Source organism: Artemia franciscana, chromosome 17 (genome assembly GCF_032884065.1).
Source record: "Artemia franciscana chromosome 17, ASM3288406v1, whole genome shotgun sequence".
Lineage (NCBI taxonomy): Eukaryota > Metazoa > Arthropoda > Branchiopoda > Anostraca > Artemiidae > Artemia > Artemia franciscana.
The window spans coordinates 27,301,801-27,326,901 of NC_088879.1; the positions used below are offsets into that span (position 1 = coordinate 27,301,801).

The 25,101-nt window shown below is 35.6% G+C and overlaps 1 protein-coding gene across 2 annotated transcripts in view; it reads left to right on the forward strand.

Moving 5' to 3' along the window:
• The window catches only part of LOC136038086 (speckle-type POZ protein B-like), a 77,199-nt gene that overhangs the window by 48,212 nt on the left and 3,886 nt on the right, over positions 1 to 25,101 (forward strand). For both annotated transcript variants that reach the window (XM_065721086.1, XM_065721087.1), the window contains 5 exons: positions 302 to 453; positions 4,212 to 4,339; positions 13,240 to 13,417; positions 18,584 to 18,762; positions 21,325 to 21,467. In XM_065721086.1, coding sequence (XP_065577158.1) covers positions 302 to 453; positions 4,212 to 4,339; positions 13,240 to 13,417; positions 18,584 to 18,762; positions 21,325 to 21,467 — 780 coding nt within the window. The remainder of the gene's footprint in view (positions 1 to 301; positions 454 to 4,211; positions 4,340 to 13,239; positions 13,418 to 18,583; positions 18,763 to 21,324; positions 21,468 to 25,101) is intronic.

Below are 25,101 nucleotides of genomic sequence, written 5' to 3' on the forward strand. Positions count from 1 at the left end.
GGGTAATGACGTCAATTCACGAAAATTTAGGGGAGGGGGTAAATTTATTTTAAAAATCTAGGGCCGGGACATTAAAAAAAAAATACAGTGAAAAAACAGTTTTCAATAAAAACACCGAAAAAAGTTTCTTTTTTAATCTGCGTAAGAAATCTAGTGGGGAAAGTGTCCCCCCTAATTGACGTCCCTGTTCCTGGGTTGAACTTTTGCGCGCCTTGCTTATAGTCATCCCCGTCTTAAGATTTGGATTGCTGGATCTTGTGTTGGTTTGATTTATGTTTTAAAACAGTTCTTTTTTTTCCAGGTGTTTACGAGTGAATCCAAAAGGTCTAGATGAAGAAAGTAAAGACTATTTATCTTTATACCTGTTGTTAGTATCCTGCAATAAATCGGAAGTTAGAGCCAAATTCAAATTTTCCATTTTAAATGCAAAAAGGGAAGAAACCAAAGCAATGGGTACGTCTCTTTACATTACCTTTTTTTAAATATCTTTTTATTATTCAGAATGCCTCAGCTGAAACGACGCCTCAAGGCCCATCTTCTGAACAATTAGTAATGTTGAGTATTTTAGATTGAGAGAGGGGTATCTCCCCCCATTTTGTTAAATTGACCTTTGGTTTTTGTTTTGTTTTCTTTTTTTTGTGTTTTTTTTCTTTTTTTGTAGTTTATTTATCTTATTTATTTTTCTTTTTGATGTAAGTGAAATATGTTAAAGAAATGGATCGTATTTGATGTCAGCTATGCTTACAGGCCATTGCGGCCTATTTTTTTTAGCTGATGAATGAAAGTTTATTGTATTGTTTTTTGAATAAAATTACCTACCTACCTATTAGGGTGGCACTTGTATGATATAGCGACCACACTTTGTAACCTGAGCGACAACACTCAAGAAGTGAAGTTAGGTTAACCATATTGAAATATAGCAAAATATGATGAAAATATATAACTTTATTAACACAACAGAAAATTATGGAAAGCAGGCCGCTCAGAACGCATTATGTTAAATACCTAAGCTAACTAACTATATATTAAATATTTATTTAATATAAATATCTGCATAGTAGTTGGTCTCAAAAACCAGTTTTATTACAGATCAAGAACGAAGCATGGTCGCTATCATACAAGTACCGTTAAGACTTAATTTGAGCCAGGGTCGTATCCATCTGATCTTACCCCGTTTGAACCCCGCTCCCACCCGAAAGTTTGCTCGTACAAAAATAAAAATAAAACACTGCAAACAAATTTTAGTTCATATTGTTAAGTTTTTTGAACCCCTCCCCCTCCTGAACAAAAATTCTAGATACACATTATACTACAGTGTAAAAATAATAATAATAATAATAAAAAATAGAATATGATAAGATTTCTTGTTGTTATATGTTTACATCCTGCTCTCATGGTTATAAGATTGAATTATTACGCAAGCGTGTATGTTTAAAGAGGGTTTCTACAAAGACATTTACAAGGAAGTCTAAAATTTCAAAGATCGGCCTCAGTTGCTCAAAAACACACCTGGTGCGCTATTACGCAGAAAAACGGAGACGAATATCCGTTGACCCATCGATATTGGTTGAAAAATCATCTTTGACCGACTCCAGTTGGCCATAATTTTTTACACTAGAAACAAGGACAGAGAAATAACCTCGACCAATTAGGTTCAGGGACGCCAATTGACGGAATCTGGGGAAGGGAGGGGACGGATCTATTTCAGCATTTAAAGAAATCAAGATGCAAAAAAAGAGCTAGGGCGGCCACTTTTTTTGTAGTTTCACTAAAATGCTTAGCCTAGGTTAAACACTGAGATATTCTCTTCTGATGTATTTTCTTCAGTATAAGCATGCTTGTTTTGAGTAGAAACAGTTGAAATTGAACAAATAGCTTTTATGGCACTTGGTATTTACCAAGTGACATAGAAATCGCAATTTGTCCGTTTGTCTGTCTGTCAATCTGTTGGTCCCGGGTTTGCTAGTTCGGGCACTTCCAGATAAGCTAGGACGTTGAAAGTTGGCAGGCGTATCAGGGATCCGACCAGATTAAATTAGAAATAGTCGCTCCTCCGATTCGACCATCTGGAAGGGATGATGTGGAATTTTGAACTTACGAAGGTGTTATCGGATCTTGATTAAATTTGATATTTAGAAGGACCTCGTGTCTCAGAGCTCTTATGTTAAATCCCGACTGGATCTGGTGACATTGGGGGAAGTTGGAGGAGGAAACCGGGAATCTTGAAAAACGCTTAGAGTAGAAAGATCGGGATGAAACTTGGTGGGACAAACGTTACAATACCGAACAAGAAGACACTACAGGAACACTGTATTTGCAAGTTTATTTTTGTAATAATTGCCAATAAACAAAGAACAGCAAAATCCATAGCTCTAGTACCGAGTCTAATTTTAGGTTCCGATCTCGTCACAAGTGCCATATGAGCTTTCGGCTCTTGTTTTTAAAGTAAGCTAAGCATTTACTGTCTTTCAGAGATTAAGAGTGGCATCAGCTGCTAGATACAAATTCAAGAAATCAAGATACAAAAAAAAGTCTTCAAAAATCCAGGGCGGGTGCTTTTTTTGTAGTTTCAGTGAAAATTTTTAGACTAGGTTAAACACAGCAGATATTCTCTTCCGATGTATTTATTCAGTATAAGCATGCTTTTTTGAAGAAAAACTGTTGAAATTGAACAAATAGTTGTTTTTTTGAAAAGTAAGCTGAGCATTTACCTTCTTCCTGAGATTAAGAGTGATATCAGCTGTCAGATGCAAAATCAAGATACAAAAAAAATTCAAAAATCTAGGGCGGGCGCTTTTTTTTGCAGTTTCAATGAAAATGCTTAGACTAAATTAAACACAGCAGATATTCTCTTCTGATGTATTTTCTTCAGTATAAGCATGCTTGTTTTGAAGAGAAACTGTTGAAATTGAAGAAATAGTTTTTTTTAAGTAAGCTAAGCATTTACTGTCTTCCAGAGATTGAGTGACATCAGCTGCCAATTATTAAAGGACTCATAAATGTTGGGAAATAAAACCAGGCTCCTTTCAATGTCACCTTTGTACATGGTCTACATCTCTCTTGAAAGGATCATAAAGTGAAATCGAAGTTCAGCAGTAAATTAAAAGTAAAAATTACATGACGCAAGACAGACTTGGGACTATATGTGTCCACCCGTTTATCCTAAATTGTAGGGATTTGAGATTTTTCCTCAGGGGATGGGTCCTTCGCACCAGTCTTAGAAAGATTTTTTTGTGTACAATTATGATATGGTGACGTGGTACTGGGTATTGTGCCACTCTGTCTGATACATGTTAACGAAATGTGTCAAATCACTGCTAGTGGTTTCTTTTTTTTGCATTTACAGATGGGTATGCGTGTATATCAATATATATGGTCTTTAATCCCCTCCTTCTTTCCTGGTGGGGACTTCAGCAACTCAAGCTTGAATCGAACATTAATTATTTTGTGGTAATAAAAATAGGACACAGAACATGCCTACATTTCTATAACTCGTTTCTATAACTAGCAGGAAGATTGGCACTTATTGTAAGAGAGAAATGTTTTACTACGTTGTTTGTTCTTTTTGGGATAACTAATTTGGCTGAGCGGCTGGTTTTTTCCTGTGGGACTCTTTAAGGCAAGCTTGGAAACTGCCGATTTCCCTAGGCTGTTCTTACTCCACCTGTGGCCTCTGGTGCAAAACTTTCATACTTGGCTATGAATGCTCTCGATATTTGATAATTGCTTCATTAGAGATTTAGTAATTATTGTTTGTCGAAAGCTGGATATATGACCCTTCTTAGGTAGCAGAACTGTATATGATCTAAAAAACTATTTTGATTGTCAAGGTTAAAATACAAGTTATGATCTTTACTAAGTCAGTAAGTTTGGTAAACTCTGGATTAAAAAAACAAACGCTTATTTAAAATGGCAAATTATCTTCTAAAAAGAAAAAGCTAATCAGAGGCGGGAAATTTTGAAAAGGTCAAGGCGGGATGTTTTTTTTGCTACTTAGGCCTTTGATACCATGCTTTGAATGGAGATTTTCTTCGTAAAAAAAAAAAAAAAAAAAAAAAAATACCACGATTTGGGTTTTCGTTATAAGATATTATGAGCGTTTCAAAACCAACCCTAGTTCAGCCAGTCGCAATGCTTATTTAGTATCTGACTAAAAATTTCAAACTGTTTGAACTTTCAATATCTGTTTGCATGCTCTTTGTTTCTTTTAGAAAGTCAGCGAGCCTACCGTTTTGTACAAGGGAAAGATTGGGGTTTCAAAAAATTCATTAGGCGAGACTTCCTATTGGATGAAGCAAATGGCCTTCTACCTGACGACAAGCTTACCCTATTTTGTGAGGTAAGTTGATTTCCTTATGAGACACCCTTTGGGAGAGGGTCAGGGGACTATTAAGTTGTTTTTCATTTTCAAAGAAGTGAAATTTCGTCTCGGGAAGAGAAAAGAAAAGAATTTTATTTGTATTTGCTATGATTCATGGGAAAAATGCGTTATTAAGTGGCTTTGAAAAGTATTATTTGAGAACTAGTAGAGAAGCCTTTCTGATAACAGGAATGAAAAAGAATAAGCCATAGCGTTTGCTCTTTTTTGAGAATTAAACAAAACTGTTTTGTCCAGCCATATCATCACAAAATTCGAAGTCCCCTCTTCAAAAGAAAAACACCTCATCCCAAGTTTTCTGAAAGTTTCATTTAATCAAGCCTTGAAAAACAAAAGTATATACTTACTGAAAATACAATTTGGGATACTTTTTGGGTTATTTTGGGAATACTCAACTAGTGAGAGAAAAAATTCACTTTAATTGAGTTCTTTATCCATTTTAAGGCGAAATTAATATAGTAATAAGTGTCTGATCTTAGTTTCTGCAAAAATAGAATTATGAAGCTTGAAAAAAAAAGCCAAGAAGCACTAAAAAGTAGGTGGTGTTTGTGGGATTTTTATCGACACTAGCGCCAGTTTCCAACCTTGTAAGTTAACCCGACACTTTGGCTGTATCTGCTTAAGATGCTTTACACTTTTTGCGTATCTATATATAAAATTAAACGGGTTCCCTATAAACGAGTTTTCTCTAGAGGTGTAGACACTTAAGCACGTTTTCCGCGTTCATTACTGCTTATTTAATTCAATTCAAACATTTTATTGACCTCCAGAATTTGGGAATAAAAAAATAAACAAATTGGTCGTATACAATTTGACGCAAAATATAAATCTAAATGCTGACCAATATGCATAAAACTAAAATGTCGCTATAGTTTTTTTTTTACATTTCTTTAGTAACACCATAAATTTTAACAATACGGGCTTATTGTACATCTAAAACTTAAATTGTATATCCTATGTTTTGACTTTGAATCTACTATATAATATCGATAGATCAAAAAGGGTGTTGTTTACACCTGAGACAGTCTGCAGAATCCCTTGCTATCAGACATAGAACTGTTGATTCTTTTCCAGTTACTTTCGAATTAGTTTGATTCTGACTAAGTAGACGTGAATAAGAGACACTATTAATTAGTTTGATTCTGACTAAGTAGACGTGAATAAGAGACACTATTGTTTACACTTGAGATAGAGCGCGTAGGCCCTTGCTTTCAGATTTTGAACGAGTTTTTTTTTTTTTTTTTTTTTTTTTTCAAGCAACTGAATAGTTTAATTCATGTTTCATAGACGATAGATCAGATGCGTCATGTTGTTTATACCTCAACCAAGGTGCGTAGCCCCTTGATTTCAACAGATTCTGAATTAAATTGACTATACACACTTGTCCTTTAGTAAAAAGCAAATGCATGCATATGGCATATCTAAGAACTGAAATTATACATTGTGCTTTTTTATTTTTGACGGACCTTATAGACGATGGATCAGAGCCGTTCAGCTGCCAAACTACTATTGGATTTGTTTTTTCTATCAATTACTGAATTAATTTGAAGGTGCATAGCGCCTTGATTTTTAAATATCACGCTAATATTAATATTTATTTTCATTAGGCTGTGAATTAATTTGACTTTATACACACTTGACTTTTAATAAAAGGCAAATGTATTTATACGGCATAACTAAAAACTGAAATTATAGATTGTGCTTTTTACTTTTGATAGACTGTATGGACGATAGTTAAGAGCTGTTCAGTTGTCAAACTACTGTTGACCATCAAGCACTAAATAAATTTGACTTTAAAAGACAAAAAAGTGTATATGGCACGTCTAAAAATTTAAATTATGCGTCGTTAAGTTTTTATTTCGGGTGAAATGTATAGACAGAAAAATAGAGATGTTGAAATGTTCATACCTGGGACAGGCTGCTTGGGTGCTTGCTTTCAGATATACAACTGCTATTGGCCTTTTATTCCCAATCAAGTTCTGAATTAATTTGACCTTATGGATACTTGCCTTTGAATAAAAGGTGCTAATGGGGATTTCATACTTTTGGCTGTAGTTCAAAAGCAATAAGGAAATACATTTTTTCTTATTGTTCTTTCGTTTAAATTTTGACTGTAATTATGTTAATAAACACGTTCTTTGTGTTTTTGCGTATGTTTGAAGTTCGATGCGAATTTTGATTAGTTTGTTTTTCTAACCTGTTATAGCACAGTAAATTGGTGCTCTTCTTTCCAATACGAGGGCCATGGTTCGATCCCCACCGCAGCAAGGCTAGGCGACAAGCTTGCTACTTATCCCTGTAAAAAAAGCCAGGAACTGGAACGTCGATTGGACGCCCTCTGCGCCAGCAATGGCTCTTGGGGATATTTTATTTTTCTAGTAAAAAAATTGATACTGCTAGGCTACTATCGTTGGCTGTTGCGTGCAGACTTCGTATTTTTCAATGTTATTGACATCGAAGAAAAGTATTAAAATAGTATGATCTTAATTTTAGAAAAGTGTTGATTCCTTGCATAAACTTTTTTTCAACTCTGTTGGTTCAGCACATATCCCAGACTTACGTTCTAATGGCTGTCGCAACAGCTGGCGAAATTACAATATCAGATATAAAGCCAAAACTTGCAACATGAGTTTTGCAAACTTCGCAGTAGAGAATGTATTTCAAAATGTTCAAAGATCTTGAATTTCTAAATGCTTTAGAGTCAGTCATAAAAAAAGTGTTCCCACGTTTTTGCTACTTGCTAATTTACGCTTTTTATGTCGTTGAGAGACAATAAGAACGATCAACAGTTTGTAGTTTAGAAGGTTGAGCATCATTCAGTAAGTTGAGTCAATTGAGGAAAGGCCTTCGCTCTCTCCTAAAGATTTAGTGAAATACACCTCTTTTTGGGAGGGGGTATTTTAATTGAAAACAACTCTTTTTTTGTATTTTCATTGAAACAAAATGAAAAAAAAACAGAATTGCCCCCCTTCCCGGTCGATTTAAAAGAAAAGTGTAATTTACTGAATAGGCTACATTTACCTCCCCTTACATTTTCGTGAATTGACATCATTGCCTTCAGTTTGGATTCTCGAGTAGTCTATGTATAGTTTGGGCTTGGCAGATATCACAAATTGCAAACTAGTTACACCAATTTTGTCCCTATCCCCAATCTACCGATTATTTTTATTGGTCCTTCTTATTCTGTTGAAAAACAGCACCAGGAATATGAAATTGGCTCCTTTCGGCTTCTAACAGGTTTTCTTCTGATTCTTCTATCACGAATGTATACCAAAAGGTTTTTTTTTTACCCTACAATTGTGAAGCGTGTTCCTTCTCGTTACGAGATAACCAACACAATAACACAAAATTGCAATCAAAAGACAAAAAAAAGGATCGTTACCGTAAAAATATTTTGAGGTAAATATCTTTATTGGAGTTATCGATAACACTAGCGATTGTGTGGATACCCTGTTGCAGATATCGAACCCGATATTTGGCGAATTCAAACTGTTGACAAAGGTGGACGAAAACTAGTGTAAGTAATAGTAAGGTCATTATTACGATAAATGGCCTAATTGCCTGCTGGAAAATAGTAGCCTAGAATATTTTTTACGTGACCGCCCCTCCCGGGAACAGTCACGCCCCCCATCACAAATGGATGATCATAGCTGCACACAATGGGAGAAAAATTTCTTAACTTGGTCATAAGCACCCCTCCCACCAAAATGTGACGCAATGTTGCACTTTGTCATGTAATTACCCCCCCCCCGCTCACTCCTAATCTAAGTACTGGAATTCGTACTGATCAGGTTGGGTCGTGAGTCGTTTTAAAAACGTGGGAATTAGAATATAATATTGAGGGTAAGAATCGGTCATGTGTAAAAAATCTTATTCAAAACGAGAGAAAGTTTGCATGGAAGAAAAAAAATGCAGAGAAATCTATTGTCTACATATGGATATCACCTTGTCAGACGAGAAAATTGATTTGAAATTCATTTCCGGAATGGTAGATAGTTTTGTACAACAATAATCTGAATACCTTGTTGAAACAACAGTAAGCAACCACACGCAGGATATTGAGTAGCCCTCTATTGTCTTTTTCATATTTTTTGTAAGCTCGAATTGTAATTAGCTAAATTTGACAAAGCTTTTCCTTCGGACAAATTTAACATTAAGCTATATATGGTTGTATAAGTTTCCACCTAATCGATTCTGACAATCACATTTCTTTTTCACTATCCTAAGTACTTAACAGGCTCAGTGAAGGTATTTTATTCTTAATATCACCAAGATCCTATATATATATATATATATATATATATATATATATATATATATATATATATATATATATATATATATATATATATATATATATAGCCTACTCTTTAAGCGACTAATTGTGTATTTATGTATTTATTTTTCTCGAAAACTGTTCCATATTTTTTATTGGCAAGCTAAGGCTTTCTGTAAGATACTTTGTAGTACAATCGTAACATTGCGCGTCATTATTCGTTTCTCAGAATACACTGAAAACAAGCAACCTTTCCTTTTCGCTAATATCGTTATCCTTCCTCAGAAACTAATTTTGAATATCGTTTTATCATGCACTATTAGTCTGAAACTATTTAACAGTTTATTTAAATAGTAAAAAAAGTTAATATTCGAAAAAGAAGGTAATAAAAAAAATATGATAATAATAATGTGTATTAAAATATCATTGAACGATTTTCTTTAATGAAAATGCACAGAAGATGGTTTTCCAAATCTAAGGGGGTAATGGTTTCTCCCTGCACCCCTAATAGGTGCCCCCATATAAAAAATAAAAGAAGAGAAGGTTTTTGAGCTCCTTTCTTGAGATCTCAAACACTGTTTTATTCACTTGGAGAAACGATTTTTCTACTTTGATACGTACCGAAACGAACTGGATATTTCCCCTGTGGATATTCAGACATTTCTTCATTGGACGATGTGAATCCCGAGTGTTGGACCAAAATACATTTCCTGTCGAACCTTAGGTTAAGTATTTGGAGTAGATAGGTTCACTCAAATGCTTATTTCCAGAAATCTCAGTTTATTTACATGATTTTCGAAGGACAGCCTTGGTTGATTGTTTGGATTTTCTAATGATTTGTTTTTTTCTTTTTTTTATTCAGCTTACAACCTGAATTTCCCTTAGATCTACATCCCCTTCCGGGTGAAGCCTTTTTAACGACCCTGGTGGAACAAAAAAAAGGCCTTGCCGAAGAAGCGTCTCTCAAATATCCGACACTGTATGTATGGCATGTACCTCTTTAAAAATAGCGCAAAAACGTTTCCTATGTAAAGGTGCGAGGCCATTTCCTGCTTTGAAAAATATTCATCCTTGTCCTGCCAAAATGTTCAACCTTGACTATCTATGGAGCACCTCGACACCTCTACCCGAAAAAAATACTCGTTTTAACAAAAATTTAAATTTTTGTTATCATGTCAGCACGTCTTGTCAAACATACGCAAATTCTTTAACGTTTACGACCTTGCTAATGAGACCTTTTCCCGCTGGCATTCAACTTTATTTTGTTTCTAGCCATAGGCAATGTTTAGAGCTATTTTCTTTTCATTCCAATTAAGTAGGATCTATTTTCTTTTCATTCCAATTAAGTAGGATCCAATAAGTATGAAAAAAGTTTTTTGGGAACATAATTGACGCCATCAAATGCTGTAAAGCAAAATATGAAATTGGCCAACAATTTTTATAAATGGAGGCAAATTAATATTAAACTCTAAGACCATATGCTGGATGTAGCCTATGTGATTTTGACATTACGTTTATTTAATATTTATTTATCGACACAAAATATTGTGGCTGATCACTTGTCAATTTCAGTTAATACTGGAATAATTGACGCCATCAAATGCTGTCAAGCAAAATAAGCAAAATGTGAAATTTGCCAACAAGTTTTCTAAATGGAGGCAAATTAATATTAAACTCTAATACCAGGCATGGATTTACCAATAGGCTCACTAAGCCAGGGCCTAGGGTCACATAATGCCAGGGGGGGGGGGTAGTAAATTGTCATTGGGTGATTTTTTTTTTCTTAACAGAAACTGGACTGAGGTAATTTATCATCTAAGTGTCATGTGCACTCCACCGCCGCGCTGCCTATTCACAGAAAAGTGATCTTAAAACAACACGAGAATTCCGTGGCCGCTCGAACTGTCAGATATCTCCCAAGAATAGCAGCTGAGAGTTTGCTATCATCTCTTTCACTACTTTTGGCTCATCAGTTGCGATCTGTTCAGTGCTTCCACAATCCCCGAATTTTCAGGGGTTTTCCCGAAAATCTCGCAAAAATGGAGTGGCAAAAATACTTGGGGCTAGAAGCGTCAAAGCTTTAAATCAGGCTCTGTCTAAGACTACAGAATGTATATTAACGATGATTTTTACAACAAGCGAGATTCTACATTCGTTTTCCTCTGTTTAGTTGTGATTGTATATCTTTTTCAGGATGCTGTGAAACGGGTAAAAAACGAATATCAAATTGTATATTTTCGACCATACAGATTGAAAAAAAATATATATATATGTGTGTCTGGCTTACGATTTCTCTGCGGCTGATTGAAGCATCCAAACTGGTTTTCAGTTTGATCAGAATACGAATCAAAAGGCCATGATATTGTAACCGCTTTCTCGTTTACTCTCAAAGAGAATGTGACCTCGATTCATGAGGGAGTTTGTTTTCATCCTGCTGGAAATAGGTGTTGTTTTGGCTTTGCTCGGGTCGTTCATTTGGGGCTATTGGGTCATTTTTCTATCAGATGTTTGTACATACTTTTTGTATTGCTTTTCAAATTTGCCATGTGAGTTGTCTTAAACTGCACCATATGCCGCTAACTTTTGGCTCGTGTGTCTTATTTTGCCTTCAATATCTTTCAATTTGGTCAATATAAACCTACCAAAAACATTCTTCTATGCATATAGTGTAAGGAAAATATACTTTAAAAATATATGGAAGAACAATGGGCGTTTTTAATTTTTGTGGGTGGAGCTGAGACTGATTCATGAAATCTTCATCTAGCGTTCAAAATTTAATAATTTTGCGAAACGCAATTAGAAGCTAGACATTCTAAAATTAGAATACGTTCTTTAGAAAAAAATTACTTTTAAATTGCAGCCGGAAGTTAGGGGTTGCTTGGAAGTGGACTTATTCAATCTTAGACCAGCTTCCAGTACGAATGGCAGGTATCGGATTATATTTCAATAAAACTACTGTTTTATTTAAATTATACCCATTTTTTCTCACTTAAATTCTGTAAATGGAAAAGCTTTGTGATCTAACAAATTATTTCTGAACATGCCTGTCAATTAACCCGACTTTTTCTGGTCAATACTCAAAATGTTACTTCTGAAAACACAACAAGCTAAAATCTAGCTCCAAAACACTAAATTTCAATTTTTTTTTGAGAATTAAGCTTTTCTGTTTTTATTTCCCCCTAGGTTCAATTACGGAGAGAATAAAACATACCCCAGTATACACAACTCGCCACTAGAGGCAGTTTTAGGGGGACCTGCACTTGCCCCAGGTGCAGGAACTATAGGGGCGCAAAATTTAAAATAAATAATCTTAACGGTTATAATCATTTTCTAATTCCTGAATATTTTATTAAAATAAAGTAGTAAGCGTAGTTGGCAGTAAGTATAAGCTAATTGAATTCTAAATTTTCATTTTTTACCGTATCTTTTCCTATAAAAAGTAAGAAAAGTCAGATTTAAGTAAATTAAGAATTTTGATAATAAATGGAAATTCTGTTAAAATTTGGCCTGAAAATTTTTCGGAGACGGGGCTAATCAAGCTTTTGCTTTGGCGCATGAGAGGCCAGAACTGCCACTTCTCGCCTCGTACCTTTGGATTTTTGTCACTTTCTTGAATGATCACCGTAAGTAGGGATGGGACGATGTCTAAGTTTTTGCTCCTATCCCATTCCTTTGTCCCAATCTGGGAACAGGATCTTAATTTAAAAATTTATCTACCAATGTGACTTATCAAAAAAAAAACTTTTTTCTCGAAAAGTTCCTTGCCATCTGTTGAGAATCCAAAGGAATATTCACCCCTGAAACAGTTTTCAACCACGCAAGTAAGATAAAAATTGTCCAAGCTACCATGATATAGAATTGTTAGAGTTGCTCTTGACAACTACGTGCCCGTTAGGATGCACAAAAAGGAAATGACTTGTCAGGTAGCCTCTCCAAGGTTTGAAAAGTTTCTACATTTGCTATCCTCAAACCTTGTATTTACATTTTCAAGATTTTGAGAATCTTGAAAAATACGGATTTTCCGTTTTGTTTCCGTTTTGCAGGAAATAAATGGATACAGGCTAAAATATGTAGTCAATAGATATTCCAAAGTCAGTTTTCTTCCCTTCTTTTCTACTCAGTTTTCAGCTCGGCGTACGTTTTGTAATTATTAGTATGACTGTAATATGTTTTGCTTGTGGAAAATGGACGAAGTCACTTTTTACTCCTGCAAATATCCTGCAAATCTAAAAAAGTCAAGCAGATAGAAAAATTTTGACTGCGCCATTGCAATTGCCGTGTCATAGTTGGGGGAGCCCGATCCTTAACTCAAAATCGACCCAAAATTTGTGTAGGTGCTAGGTTTTGGGCAGACAGTAGCCGATCTTTGTTTGTTTTTTTTTTGCCCTTTTTACTTGCTAACCCATAAAATTACATGACTATGAATGTCCTCTTAGCGAAGAATAAGGATCGTTTATAAATTTTGTAGTTTTATCGGCATGTGTGACTGCACTGTAGCTTGGGAATAAGACTCGATTTAGAATGGATGCATTTAGAAAATCTATTGATATGACAACATAATCAGCTGTATGTATTTCATTTTTAGGTGAGCGTTGTTGCCGATAGTGTCAACATATCTGGTCAATCAAATGCCATTCAATTTCGAGTTCCTGAATGTCGTCTCTCGGATGATTTAGGGATGCTTTTTGAAAACCAAAGATTTAGTGATGTTACACTTTCCGTTGGAGGGAAGGAATTTCAAGCACATAAAGCCATTCTTGCAGGTGAGGAGTAGTAACATTCTTTGAATCAAAGGTGTCAATGATACTGCTTACAGGCCTTGTTAGGTTGGCTGAGCTTATGATGTGATATATGATTTGGTATGTTGACAAATTTGCCACATTGACATATTCGACAATTTGACAATGTTGACATTTTTGAAACAAAGAGAATCATCTCCAACATCATCGAAATATTACGGTGTGACATTAAATGTTATTCACACGCTTTTGTTAACATTCTCGATTGTTGTCAGACGCCAACTAGATTTGATGAGAGCTTCTATTTTAATTTGATGATATTTTTATTTGAAATACGACTTTCGCTAAATTCTGGTCTACAAATGCATGCTGAAAAGAAGCATTGGATTTCAAACATTTTTTACAAGGGTTTTATGTCTGGATATTTTTAATAGATTGTTTTAATACAGAGTTTTAAATACATTGAAATTTTACATCTTAAAAACATATTATTTTACGTATGTGTTGAAATGAAAAAGAAAAATATTACATAAAAAAACGAGGATAATTTCAGCCATTGAAAAGGGAAGGGTAAATATACAGATATTTTGGTTGGGACCTCCGCTCGAACGTCCCCCCGGAAAAGGTAAAGGGCAAACATGAAAATAAAGATTAAAACAGAGGGCAAAAAGTTCCAAGGACAAAATGAAAATAAACTTGTTGTTTTATTTTGCACCTGGGACTTTTATCCCTACATTTTTATGGCACTTAGTATTAACCAAGTGACATATAGCAGTCGCCAATTCTGTCGGTCTGTCGGTCTGTCTGTCGGTCCCGGTTTTGCTACTTTAGGCACTTCCAGGTAAGCTAGGACGATGAACTTTGGCAAGCGTATCTGGGACCGGACCAGATTAAATTAGAAATAGTCGTTTTCCCGATTTGACCATCTGGGGGTGAGTGGGGGCCCGGTTAAATCGCAAAAAAATAGAAAAATGAAGTATTTTTGACTTATCAGCGGGTGATTGGATCTTAATGAAATTTGATGTTGGGAATGATATTGTGTCTCGGAGCTCTTATTTTAAATCCCGACCGGATCCGATGACATTGGGAGGAGTTGGAGGGGGAAAACCTAAAGTCCCGGTTTTGCTACTTTAGGCACTTCCAGGTAAGCTAGGACGATGAAATTTGGCAAGCGTATCAGGGACCGGACCAGATTAAATTAGAAATAGTCGTTTTCCCGATTTGACCATCTGGGGGGGGGGAGTACTACTACTACTAATAACTCACTGCAGCACCAAGCCGCCTGAGGCCAACACAGCTACGCACGCTCCTCCTCCAACCTAATCTATTTAAAGCCTCCCTCTTTACATCCTCCCAGGAAGTTCCCATTTCCTTTAAATCCTTATTTATGACATCCTCCCAACCCAGACAAGGACGACCTGCTTTCCATGTAGCCCCAGACGGTTGGCCAAAAAGGACAATCTTCGGTAATCTGTCATCCTTCATCCGTAGAACGTGGCCTAGCCATCTCAACCTTTCTTTCATTATAGCCCCAGAAAGCGGGATTGAACCACACTTTTCGTACAACCTACTGTTTGAAATACGGTCAGTCAGCCGGGTACCCAGAACAATCCGTAGGCAATTTCTCTGGAAAACATCTAGTAAATTTTCATCTGCTTTTCGGAGTGTCCATGCTTCAGAGCCATATTTGACCACTGTCATCACTGTAGCTTCCAATATTCTAATCTTGGTTTGTAGGCTTATCTTTCTATTCTTCCAAACTTTTTTTAACTGTGAAAAAACACCCTGAGCTTTAGCTATTCTACTTTTAACATCTTCACTGCTCCCACCATCTTTACTAATAATACTACCAAGGTAACTGAAGCTCCCAACCTGATCAATCTTTTCGTTACCTAAGGTCACCTGTTCATCTTCACTTATTCCTAATCTTAGTGACTTAGTCTTCTTAACATTAATTTTCAAGCCTATTTTAGCACCCTGAACTCGTAAAACCTCTAAAAATTCATTCATTTTGCTCACACTTTCATCTAATATGCTTAAATCATCAGCATAATCTAAGTCCAGGAGCGTTCTTCCTCCCCATTTGATTCCATGGTCTCCAATTGCCTTTCCTGTGCTCCTTAAGACGAAGTCCATCAAAATGATCCATATAAAGGGGGATAGAACACAACCCTGCTTAACTCATGATTTAATACAAAACCAGTTGCTAACCTCATTTCCTACCTTAACCGCAGCAGTATTATTCTCGTACATAGCGCAAATCACTTTAATGTATTTTTCTGGTATACCATATAACGATAAGACCTTTGTTGGGAGGGGGAAACCTAAAACTTGCAAAACACTTAGAGTGGAGGGATCAGGATGAAACATGGTGGGAAAAATAAACACAAGTCCTAGATAGATGATTGACATAAACGGAACAGATCCGCTCTCTTTTGGGTAGTTGGGGGGGGGGGGGGGGTATTTCTGAAAAATAAAAAAAAATGAGGTATTTTTAACTTACGAACGGGTGATCGGATCTCAATGAAATTTGATATTTAGAAGGATATCGTGCCTCAGAGCTCTTATTTTAAACCCGACCGGCTCTGGTGACATTGGGGGGGGAGTTGGGAGGAGAAACCTAAAAATTGGAAAACACTTAGAGTGGAGGGATCGGGATGAAACTTGGTGGAAAAAAAACACGAGTCCTAGATACATGATTGACATAACCAGAACGGATCCGCTCTTTTTGGGGTAGTTGGGGGGGGGGTTAATTCTGAAAAATTAGAAAAAATGAGGTATTTTTAACTTACGAACGGGTGATTGGATCTCCATGAAATTTGATTTTTAGAAGGATATCGTGTCTCAAAGCTCTTATTTTAAATCCTGACCGAATCTGGTGACATTGGGGGAAGTTTGGGGTGGGGAAACCTAAGATGATGGGAAACGCTTAGCTCTTAGCTCTTGTTTATTCTTTATTTACTTTTGTGCACTGTCGGTCAAGCAGAGGTCTTGACCAAAATATCTACATATTTATCCTTCCTCTTTTCACCGCCAGAAATTATCCTCGTTTTTTCTTCTTCACTTTTTTTTCCATCTTGTCATGCATAGTCATTGTGTTCTTGGACATTATTTACTAGTATGTGCTTTACCACGTACTCCAAGCTTCTATGACGCAGAGAAATTTCAGTAAGAAGCAACGCAGTTTTCTGTCGTTGGCATATTTAGAACATAGAAATATTCTTGCACAGCTGACAGAGTAAAGAAAATAAAGCAAACAATTAACTAGGACATTTATTCTAGGCACATTTTTGGAATAATTTTGTACTAACGAAAAAACTGACAAAAAATATGGACACTGATTTTACTGATGTAAAACATCAGTAAATTCATCAGTAAACTTTCTTCAGTAAACTTTCTTTATAAAAATGAACTGGGAAACCCTGCTACTGATGCTGTCAGAAGGCTTTATTCCCCATCGTAGTAAATTTCTTATCGAGGTTAACTCCTTAGCTATCCTTCTTAGTGAGGAATAAATTTAATTTTTCTAAGCAGTTATGCAAAAAACCGTTAAAATGATTAAATCGCAAAGAAATTATGGTTTCTCGATTTATCCTTCTAGCTGAGCAATGACGCAAATAAAGCAGTGTTCACATGAAGGCTCAGCTAAACTTGTACACTTGAACCAACCCCCTCCTCTCCCTAAGTGCAAATGATGAATATAGTGACGAAAGAAACTTCCTGGTTGCATAAACTTGAAATTTTATGTACAAATTCGTAGACTGGAACTGGATGCCTAGTCGTTACTCATTACTGGCTGTTCAATTATAAAACTTTTTATGTGAAAGGAAAGTGTCTGGACAGATGCAAGTCTAACTAGGCGCCCATGTGAACGCTAATTAAAATAAAGCTAATTACTTATTGGTAGTCATTCCTACTTAGGAGCACATATGTAGTTTAATTTCCTAATCGTCAGTGATCAATCCTGTTATTCTGATTGGTTGGGACTTGTCAACAGGATTTAGGGGGATTCGATACCTTAAAGGCTGGGCTGGATCTAGGGAGGCTAGAGGAGGCATGTGCCTTGGGTGCCAAAACCAGCCTAAATTGTAATATTTATGGACACAATTGTAATATTTACAGTATAGTTATGCATAGTATTTATAGCTTTTAAAAGAACAAATTATGCAGAATCGACTATCCATGTTTTTTCCTATGTATTTTTGTGCAATCAGATTGTTTATAAACAAAAATAAAAAATTAAAAGCTTCTGTGAACCTGTTGACTGGCAGTCATTATGATTGGTTGGGACTTGTGAACAGGATTTGAAAGGGTTTGGTACTACCTTAAAGGGTCACTCTGTCTCGTCATTTAGAGACTTGTGTGGCCAAACTGTTTGTGTGGCCAAACTGTTTAGAATTGATCGGGTGTCTTGCTATAACTTGTAGAATTTGAATAAGGGATTCAAATAAACGACATAAAACTAAAAACTGACACCTACTTTTCCGGAAATCTTAGAAACGCCACTTAACTTCTCCCGTTTTTTGTCATGAATAGAGATATTTAGATTTAATGAAGCTTACAACATTAGAAAGTATGGATTTAAAGGTCAGTAAAGAGCAGTTTCTAACAATATTCAAGCACACTTACTTAAAAAAATATTAAGAATCAGCCAAAAGGAAATACCATTTGAGTAATTTGACAGATTTGGGAGTTCCCTGTTATTCTACCCGCTATGATTGAAAACCTTGTTGGCAGAGGATCTATACTATTTATGTTGTAGGCTATGTACATTGAATAGGCAGCGCTTTGCTTAAAAATTAGCAATAGATTATATATTTTCTTTGTTTTAAACTAGCCTCTCCATTTACGAACATTTAAGATCTCCTATCATTTTTCACCGAAATCACCTTGGGAGTCACCTGTGATGTTGCAAAATTTACTAATGATCTTTTTGTCTTTGACGGTCAGCCTACGCCGAGACTCGCAAAAGGATTTTATGGTATTGAATCCCCTTGACTAGTTTGTAACCATGAATTATTAAAACAGCCTTAAGTGTCGGTGGTTCCCATACTTAAGTTCTATATAAGCCTTTTTAGCTTTATAGACTACTAGAGATGTGAGGGGGGGATGTGCCTTTATTGTCAAAATATCGGTCAAATATCTTTTTGTTTTCTTCTGTTCATGATGATAAAGCTGGTTCTATTTCAGCTCGGAGTCCAGTATTTGCTGCTATGTTTGAGCATGAAATGGAAGAGCGACGCTGTAATCGGGCGGATATTAACGACGTTGAATCTGACGTCTTTAGAGAAATGCTACGTTTTGTGTATACAGGTAAAGCCACCTGTTTAGATCGAATGGCAGACGATCTACTAGCGGCTGCAGATAAGGTAAACCTTCGAGGGTTTCTCATTTCTAGTTCTAATGCTCGCAGTCTATTTAAATAAATCGGTGAAAACAGATCGTGAATAAGTATAATAACAGCTTGAAAGGTTTGATGTTGTTTATTGAATTTGGACGAACTGGAGTCTTTTTACCTGCATTTTTAAGACCAATTTACGAGTCTGAGAAGTGTTTCGTTAATTTTTTGGAGACGTTTTCTTTATTCCTGCATTTTTATGACCAATCCATGAATTTGAAAACATTTCTGATGGAGAGGGGCTCTAACCCGGTAACCCGGGCCCCCCACCCCGCCCTGGATAAGCCCCTTTTCTGTGCACAAAATCAGTGTGTTTGAATACCAGGTTTTGATCTAGAAATCATGTAGGATCATGCTACCACAAGCCCCGGTGGGCTGAATTTGAATTTTGGGATCAGTAAATAAAAACATGACCAACCAAAAAGCACAAAAAGCAACTGAACTCGATACACTGGAATGCAAATATTCTACCTCCAAATGGGCTCCGATTGAAACTGTCCTACCTCCAAGTACGCTCCGATTGAAACTATTCTGCCTCCAATTGTGCTCCGAATGAAACTATCCTATATCCAAAACCGTTACTTTTCAGGAATGCTCTTGAAATTTTTAAGATTGTTTTTCCGGTACTTCAAAAAGAGGTTATAAGGGAGCAACCGAACTTTACAGCTTCATTTGTAATAAATGTCTATGTAACTATGAAACTATCCCAAATCTAAATAAGGACTTCAGGGTGTGGTAAAAGCAACTTTGCAACATAGGATAAGAAATAAAAAGGTGATTTGGAAGACATCTAGCTGTGTGGTTGCAATTCCGACTGCAAATTTGGATTCAGCTCAAAATTTGGCATAAAATAGACAACTAATCCATTTTTTCACTTTTGGAAGTAAGATAGTTTCAATCGGCCAACACTCGGAGATGGGATAGTTTCAATCGGAATCTATTTGGAGCTAGGATAGTTTCATCCCAGTGTAGCGAGTTGAAAGAACCAAAGGAATGTCAGCATTAAAATTTGTTAGAATGAAAATCCATTCAGTTAGCCATTATTCCAACTGAGATTGGTCAAAACATGACAAAAAGATAAAAACAAGTAGCCTAAACCACAACAAAAAAATTGATATTAAAACGTTTGAAAAGGACATTAATAAAAGGAAGGGGGAAAAACAAGCGAACAAATACAAAACAACGCAGCTCCTGTTGCAAGTAATAAGAAGAAGAAAACTAGAGGATATTTTGTTTATTTGTTTCTGTAATGTATGGGACACAGGTTTTTTTTGTGTGGAGGTAATATTTGGGTTACCCCTTATCTTCGATGTTGAAAGGCAACATTTTTAATTACTCTCAGCAAAAGTGAATAATTGTCAAGTTTTACTTGGGGGAATCGAAAGTAATAAATTACTTCTTTGTTGGCTCTTTATCTAACTTAAAGCGTGCTTCGCGGACTTTTTGTCACCTCTCGCTTTGCATGCTTCATGCAATATTAGTTGTAATAAGCTGTCATAATTGGTCATAAGTAAACTTATGTAACTATTACTAATACCAATCAATAATAAGATCTATCTTGTTAAAACTTGAATTTCAAATTCCACTCTTATTAAAACACAGATCAGATTAAGAAGAGCCCACTCAAAGTTAATAATAAATAGAAAAAAAAATAATTACCATGGATACATTTCTTTCAAGATCAACTTCAACCTTTCCGTTGCATTAATATCATAATTTAAAAAAATAATTATTTGTGTTTGATAATTTGTAAAGATAATTTTTGTTTTGTTGTCAGTAATAATCTTTGCATTTTCAGTGTTTGTTTTTTATACAACTTTCCTCTAGTTTCACTTTAATTTATGTCTTACCCGAATTTCATAGTTTTTGAACTCTTCTCTGAGTTATGTTTCCCTGTAGGATTCAATAGGAATCTTAATTCAAATCAAATTCACTAGTTCCTGCTTTAAAATTTCAAAACAAAATATCGTACACTTTCCTTAACTGTGGCACAAGTCTAGAAAAAAATAATATAATTATAAAGGTACCCCTTTGTTATATTAGTATATAATTATTACCGATTACAATAATATATAACATACGATTATAAAATTGCTTCCATTTCTTTGAAATGGTTTTTGCAAGATCCATATCCCCCATAATAGAGGCCTGAAAATGTTTTTTGATTTTCTTACAGTTCGAAAATTTTCATGTTAAATGGAATTTATAATAAATTTCATTATTTTCGGCTTCTTCTGGAAAGACAATTTTAATTACGAGTAATCTTCAAAACTATCTATTCATTCCATTAATAATCTGAATTCAGGTGTCTAGCTGTAATTAATACTCTTGTCTTGATAATTTTTTTTTCTTTTGCAAGATTATTGTTTTAAGGATTATTAATGTTATCAATAATGGTATTAATGATATTGAAAATGATATTAATGAATGTGAATTAATAACTTAAAGACATCAAACCTGTGAAATTATATCCTTTCCCCCAAATTGAAGTGCATAAGCTCTTCCATTTATTAAAAATTCCTTTTTTTTCTAGTATGCTCTTGACCGATTAAAAGTAATGTGTGAAGAAGCCTTAAGTTTGAATTTGTCAGTAGAAAATGTAGCAGAGGTCCTAATATTAGCAGATTTACATTCAGCTGAACAGTTAAAGGCACAGTCTATAGATTTTATTAACACGTAAGTAGAGTTTGTACACTTCTTTCTTTCTTTTTGTGAAATAGTGGCGAAATTTGCTTCGGTGTTGTTGCTGAGAGAAGTGGCTCTTTCACTGTGTATTCTACTTATGTGGCTTGTGTTATGGAGTAGTATGTTCAGTTTGATTATTTTCTTTTTATTCTTCCTTGATTTAGAAATTTCCTCTTAGTTTATCTAGTTTATTTTGCATCGTTTCTTTTCCATGCTGAGTACGCCTTGTTTATACAGGTCGTTTCCCAAAATTTCGTTTCTTTTCATAGTCTGTGGGGTTTGTAACCTTTTTTTTTGTAAGAAATTCATTTCAGTTTTAAAATTGCGCTATAGTTGTAATAATACAACACGCACAACATATTGTTATAATAGCACAATAACTATGCTTGCTCCATACATTATTACAATTAATTGCAATAAACTCTGTTGGGCGCTGGGTAAGCCTCAAAAATTCTCATAAGGTTTACAGACTTTCACAAAATTTTAATGAACAGGAATAGATATGGCATATAAAGCAATTTGCATGGCATGGATCTTAATATTTGGGAACCTAACTCGTTTAGTACTTGCTAGAGGGTGTCCCAAATAATATATCACGGATAACTAATTGCTTATGACAAAATAAATAATTATCTCTGACGCAATATGCATTTTCTTTGCGTTTCTTATATGCTTTCGTCTAAGTTTTAATGAATATGTACATGAATTTCCTTTAATTTATCTAATTTATTTTATTTAATGAACTATAATCTATATATATAAAAATAAGTTGTCTGTGTGTCTGTCGAGTGACGTCATGATTGTGTGTCGACTGACGTCATGTTTGTCGACTGACGAAATTACAGACCGGGACATCGGGACACAAATGACGACCGGGACACCGGGACACTCAAAGAGAAAGCTACCGGGACACAAGGAATGTTCGATTAGCAATCACCATCAACAAAGCACCGGGACACAAATGACGACCGGGACACAGGGAATATAAATGACGACCAGGACACTCTAAGAGAAATTACAGACCGGGACACCGGAACACAAATGACGACCGGGACACAGGGAATATAAATGACGACCGCGACACTCAAAGAGAAATTACAGACTGGGACACCGGGACACAAATGACGACCGGGACACAGGGAAACAACAACAACGGGGACGCCGGGGGGCACAGGGGGATATATAAATGACGACGGAGACACAGGGAATGTTCGATTAGCAGTCACCATCAACAAAGCTCAAGGGCAAACATTAGAATAATGAGGTATAGATCTGAATACAGCTTGTTTTTCCCATGGACAATTATATGTTGCATGTTCAAGAGTCGGTAAACCTGACAATCGATTTATATGCACAGACAATGGGACAGCCAAGAATGTTGTATATTCGCAAGTTTTACGTAGTTAAAAAAATATATATATCTATCTATATTCACAGGTGGGACACAGGGACACAACTACAATGGCGCGTAATGACTTACGCGCGCGGGGGGGGGACTATGGCGCGTAAAGACTTACGCGCGCGGGGGGCTTGGGGGCGCGAAGTGCCCACACCAACTAGGTGTTGGGGTGGCGCTTCGCGGCACCCCAACAGCTAGTTTAAAATATAAAACGAGACGTAAAGTGAAGTACTGCAATTCCTGAAGTGGTGTTGTTGATGTTCTGAGTTTTGAGACTCTGACTCAGCGTATTTATATAAAATTATGGCGAAATTAATGTGATTGATTACGTTTAAACTATTTGCAAACTTCAACAAAAAACTTGATGTTTAAGTTATATGTTGGGTAAATAATTTCTGAGACCACACTGGCAAAGCATGACAAAACACAAATTGCAAAGGAAAGAAGATTGAGGACAATGAACAGTCGGTGACAAAATTGAAAATCATGCAAATATTTCGGGCAGTTTATTGAGTAAGTCACTGAGGACGGTCAAGCGAAGGTCTTGACCGAAATATTCGCATAATTTTCAATTTTTCTCACTGCCTTTTACTGTCCTCGTTCTTCTTTTCTTTGCGATTTTGTGTTTTGACATGTTGGGTAGTTCTGCAGATAGGGGAGGGGGTGCACCAAGAGAAAGATGTGTTGATATTACAAGCACTCGTATCTTCGAACTTTTGAAACGTAAAAATTCGGTTGAATGATGATGTATCTTATTGAACTGAAAGTGTGACGCCTTGTAGATTATTTTCTAACTAAAATTTATCGTTTGGGTATTGGCATTAAAAAGAAGAACAAGATGCAGGTTATCAGAAAGTGTGTCACCATTGCCACGCAGAGGCAGTTTTAGGGGGTATCCAGGAGACACTTGCCCCGGGGACAGAAATTTTAGGGGCGCAAAATTTCAAGTAAATAACTTAACGGTTGTAATCATTCTGGCATTTTCAAAACTTTGTCTTAATTAAAATAAAGGAGAGAGTGTAGTTAATAAATGAAATTAATTAAATAATTTTTAAAATGAATTAAAAAGTTAAATAATAATAGTGAAATAAGTATAATTAAAATAATTCACTAATAATTTGAAAATAATTGTGTTAACAAATGAAAATTTTGCCTGAAAATTTTGTGGGAGACGAGACGCTAATCAAGGTTTTGCCCTGGGAACAGTAAAGGTTAGAACCACCACTGTTGTCACATCTTTAACTACTGTTATTGACCCAGTTGCCAAAAAAAAGTGTAGTCTAAAAATGGACTTGTATACTAATTTAGACCATTTTTATTGCCTATTATGTTTGGTTTTAGTTTTTCTTCGATGTTTTTAGTCCTGAAAAGTTGTTGAATATCTAATGTATATCCATAGCTGTATCATTTTGATTAGAAGGCAGTGCTCCCAGGCTTTTCCGTGTATTTATGTTATGGAAACAATCAACAAAACATGCCTCATTTTAACTTTCGGATACAAAGATATATGATGTATCAGAAATAATTTATTTAAAGACAGCTTTGATAGTCGTAGATAAAAATCACAAATTAATTGTAGCTGTCATTTACAAACCTAGTCCTAAAGAATTTTGTCATAGGCACTGGTAACAAAACGGCACTAATAAATTTCTAAATCGATTAGTTCTCCAAGGTACTGGCACTGATTTGTTCTTGTTTCTGGTATTTACTACTGAGTTGGCAGCAGCAGGGGGAGAAAATGTCGGTGCTTGGGGCTAGCAAGGAGAAGTTGTCCCAAACGCATTCTTAACTGAAACCTGCGATCTCTAAGAGTTTTAATCTTTAAAGACACAAGAGCAGACAGAATTTTATATAATCTTTGTATAATCTTGCATAAATCTTGTATAATCTACAAAATTTTGGACTCTTTTCACATCATCACTTAGAAATTCAATAATATGAATCCAATGCCCCCAAAGGGGACATGCATATTCTAACATGGGACGTATGTATGTTAGATATGCCGTTTTTAGCTGATTTACTGGGAAACCTAAGTGGCGCATTGAAACCACCATTTTTTGGAACCACCTGAACTATCAAACGTGATAAGACTAAGGGAATAGCCTGAACAAATTAAATTCACAATAGTGAAACTGAACAACCTGGACTGTCAAATAAGACAAGACGCAAAAAACGAAAACTTACAAGTGTTATAAATGATAATTCGTAGGAAGAAAAGAAAGTTTT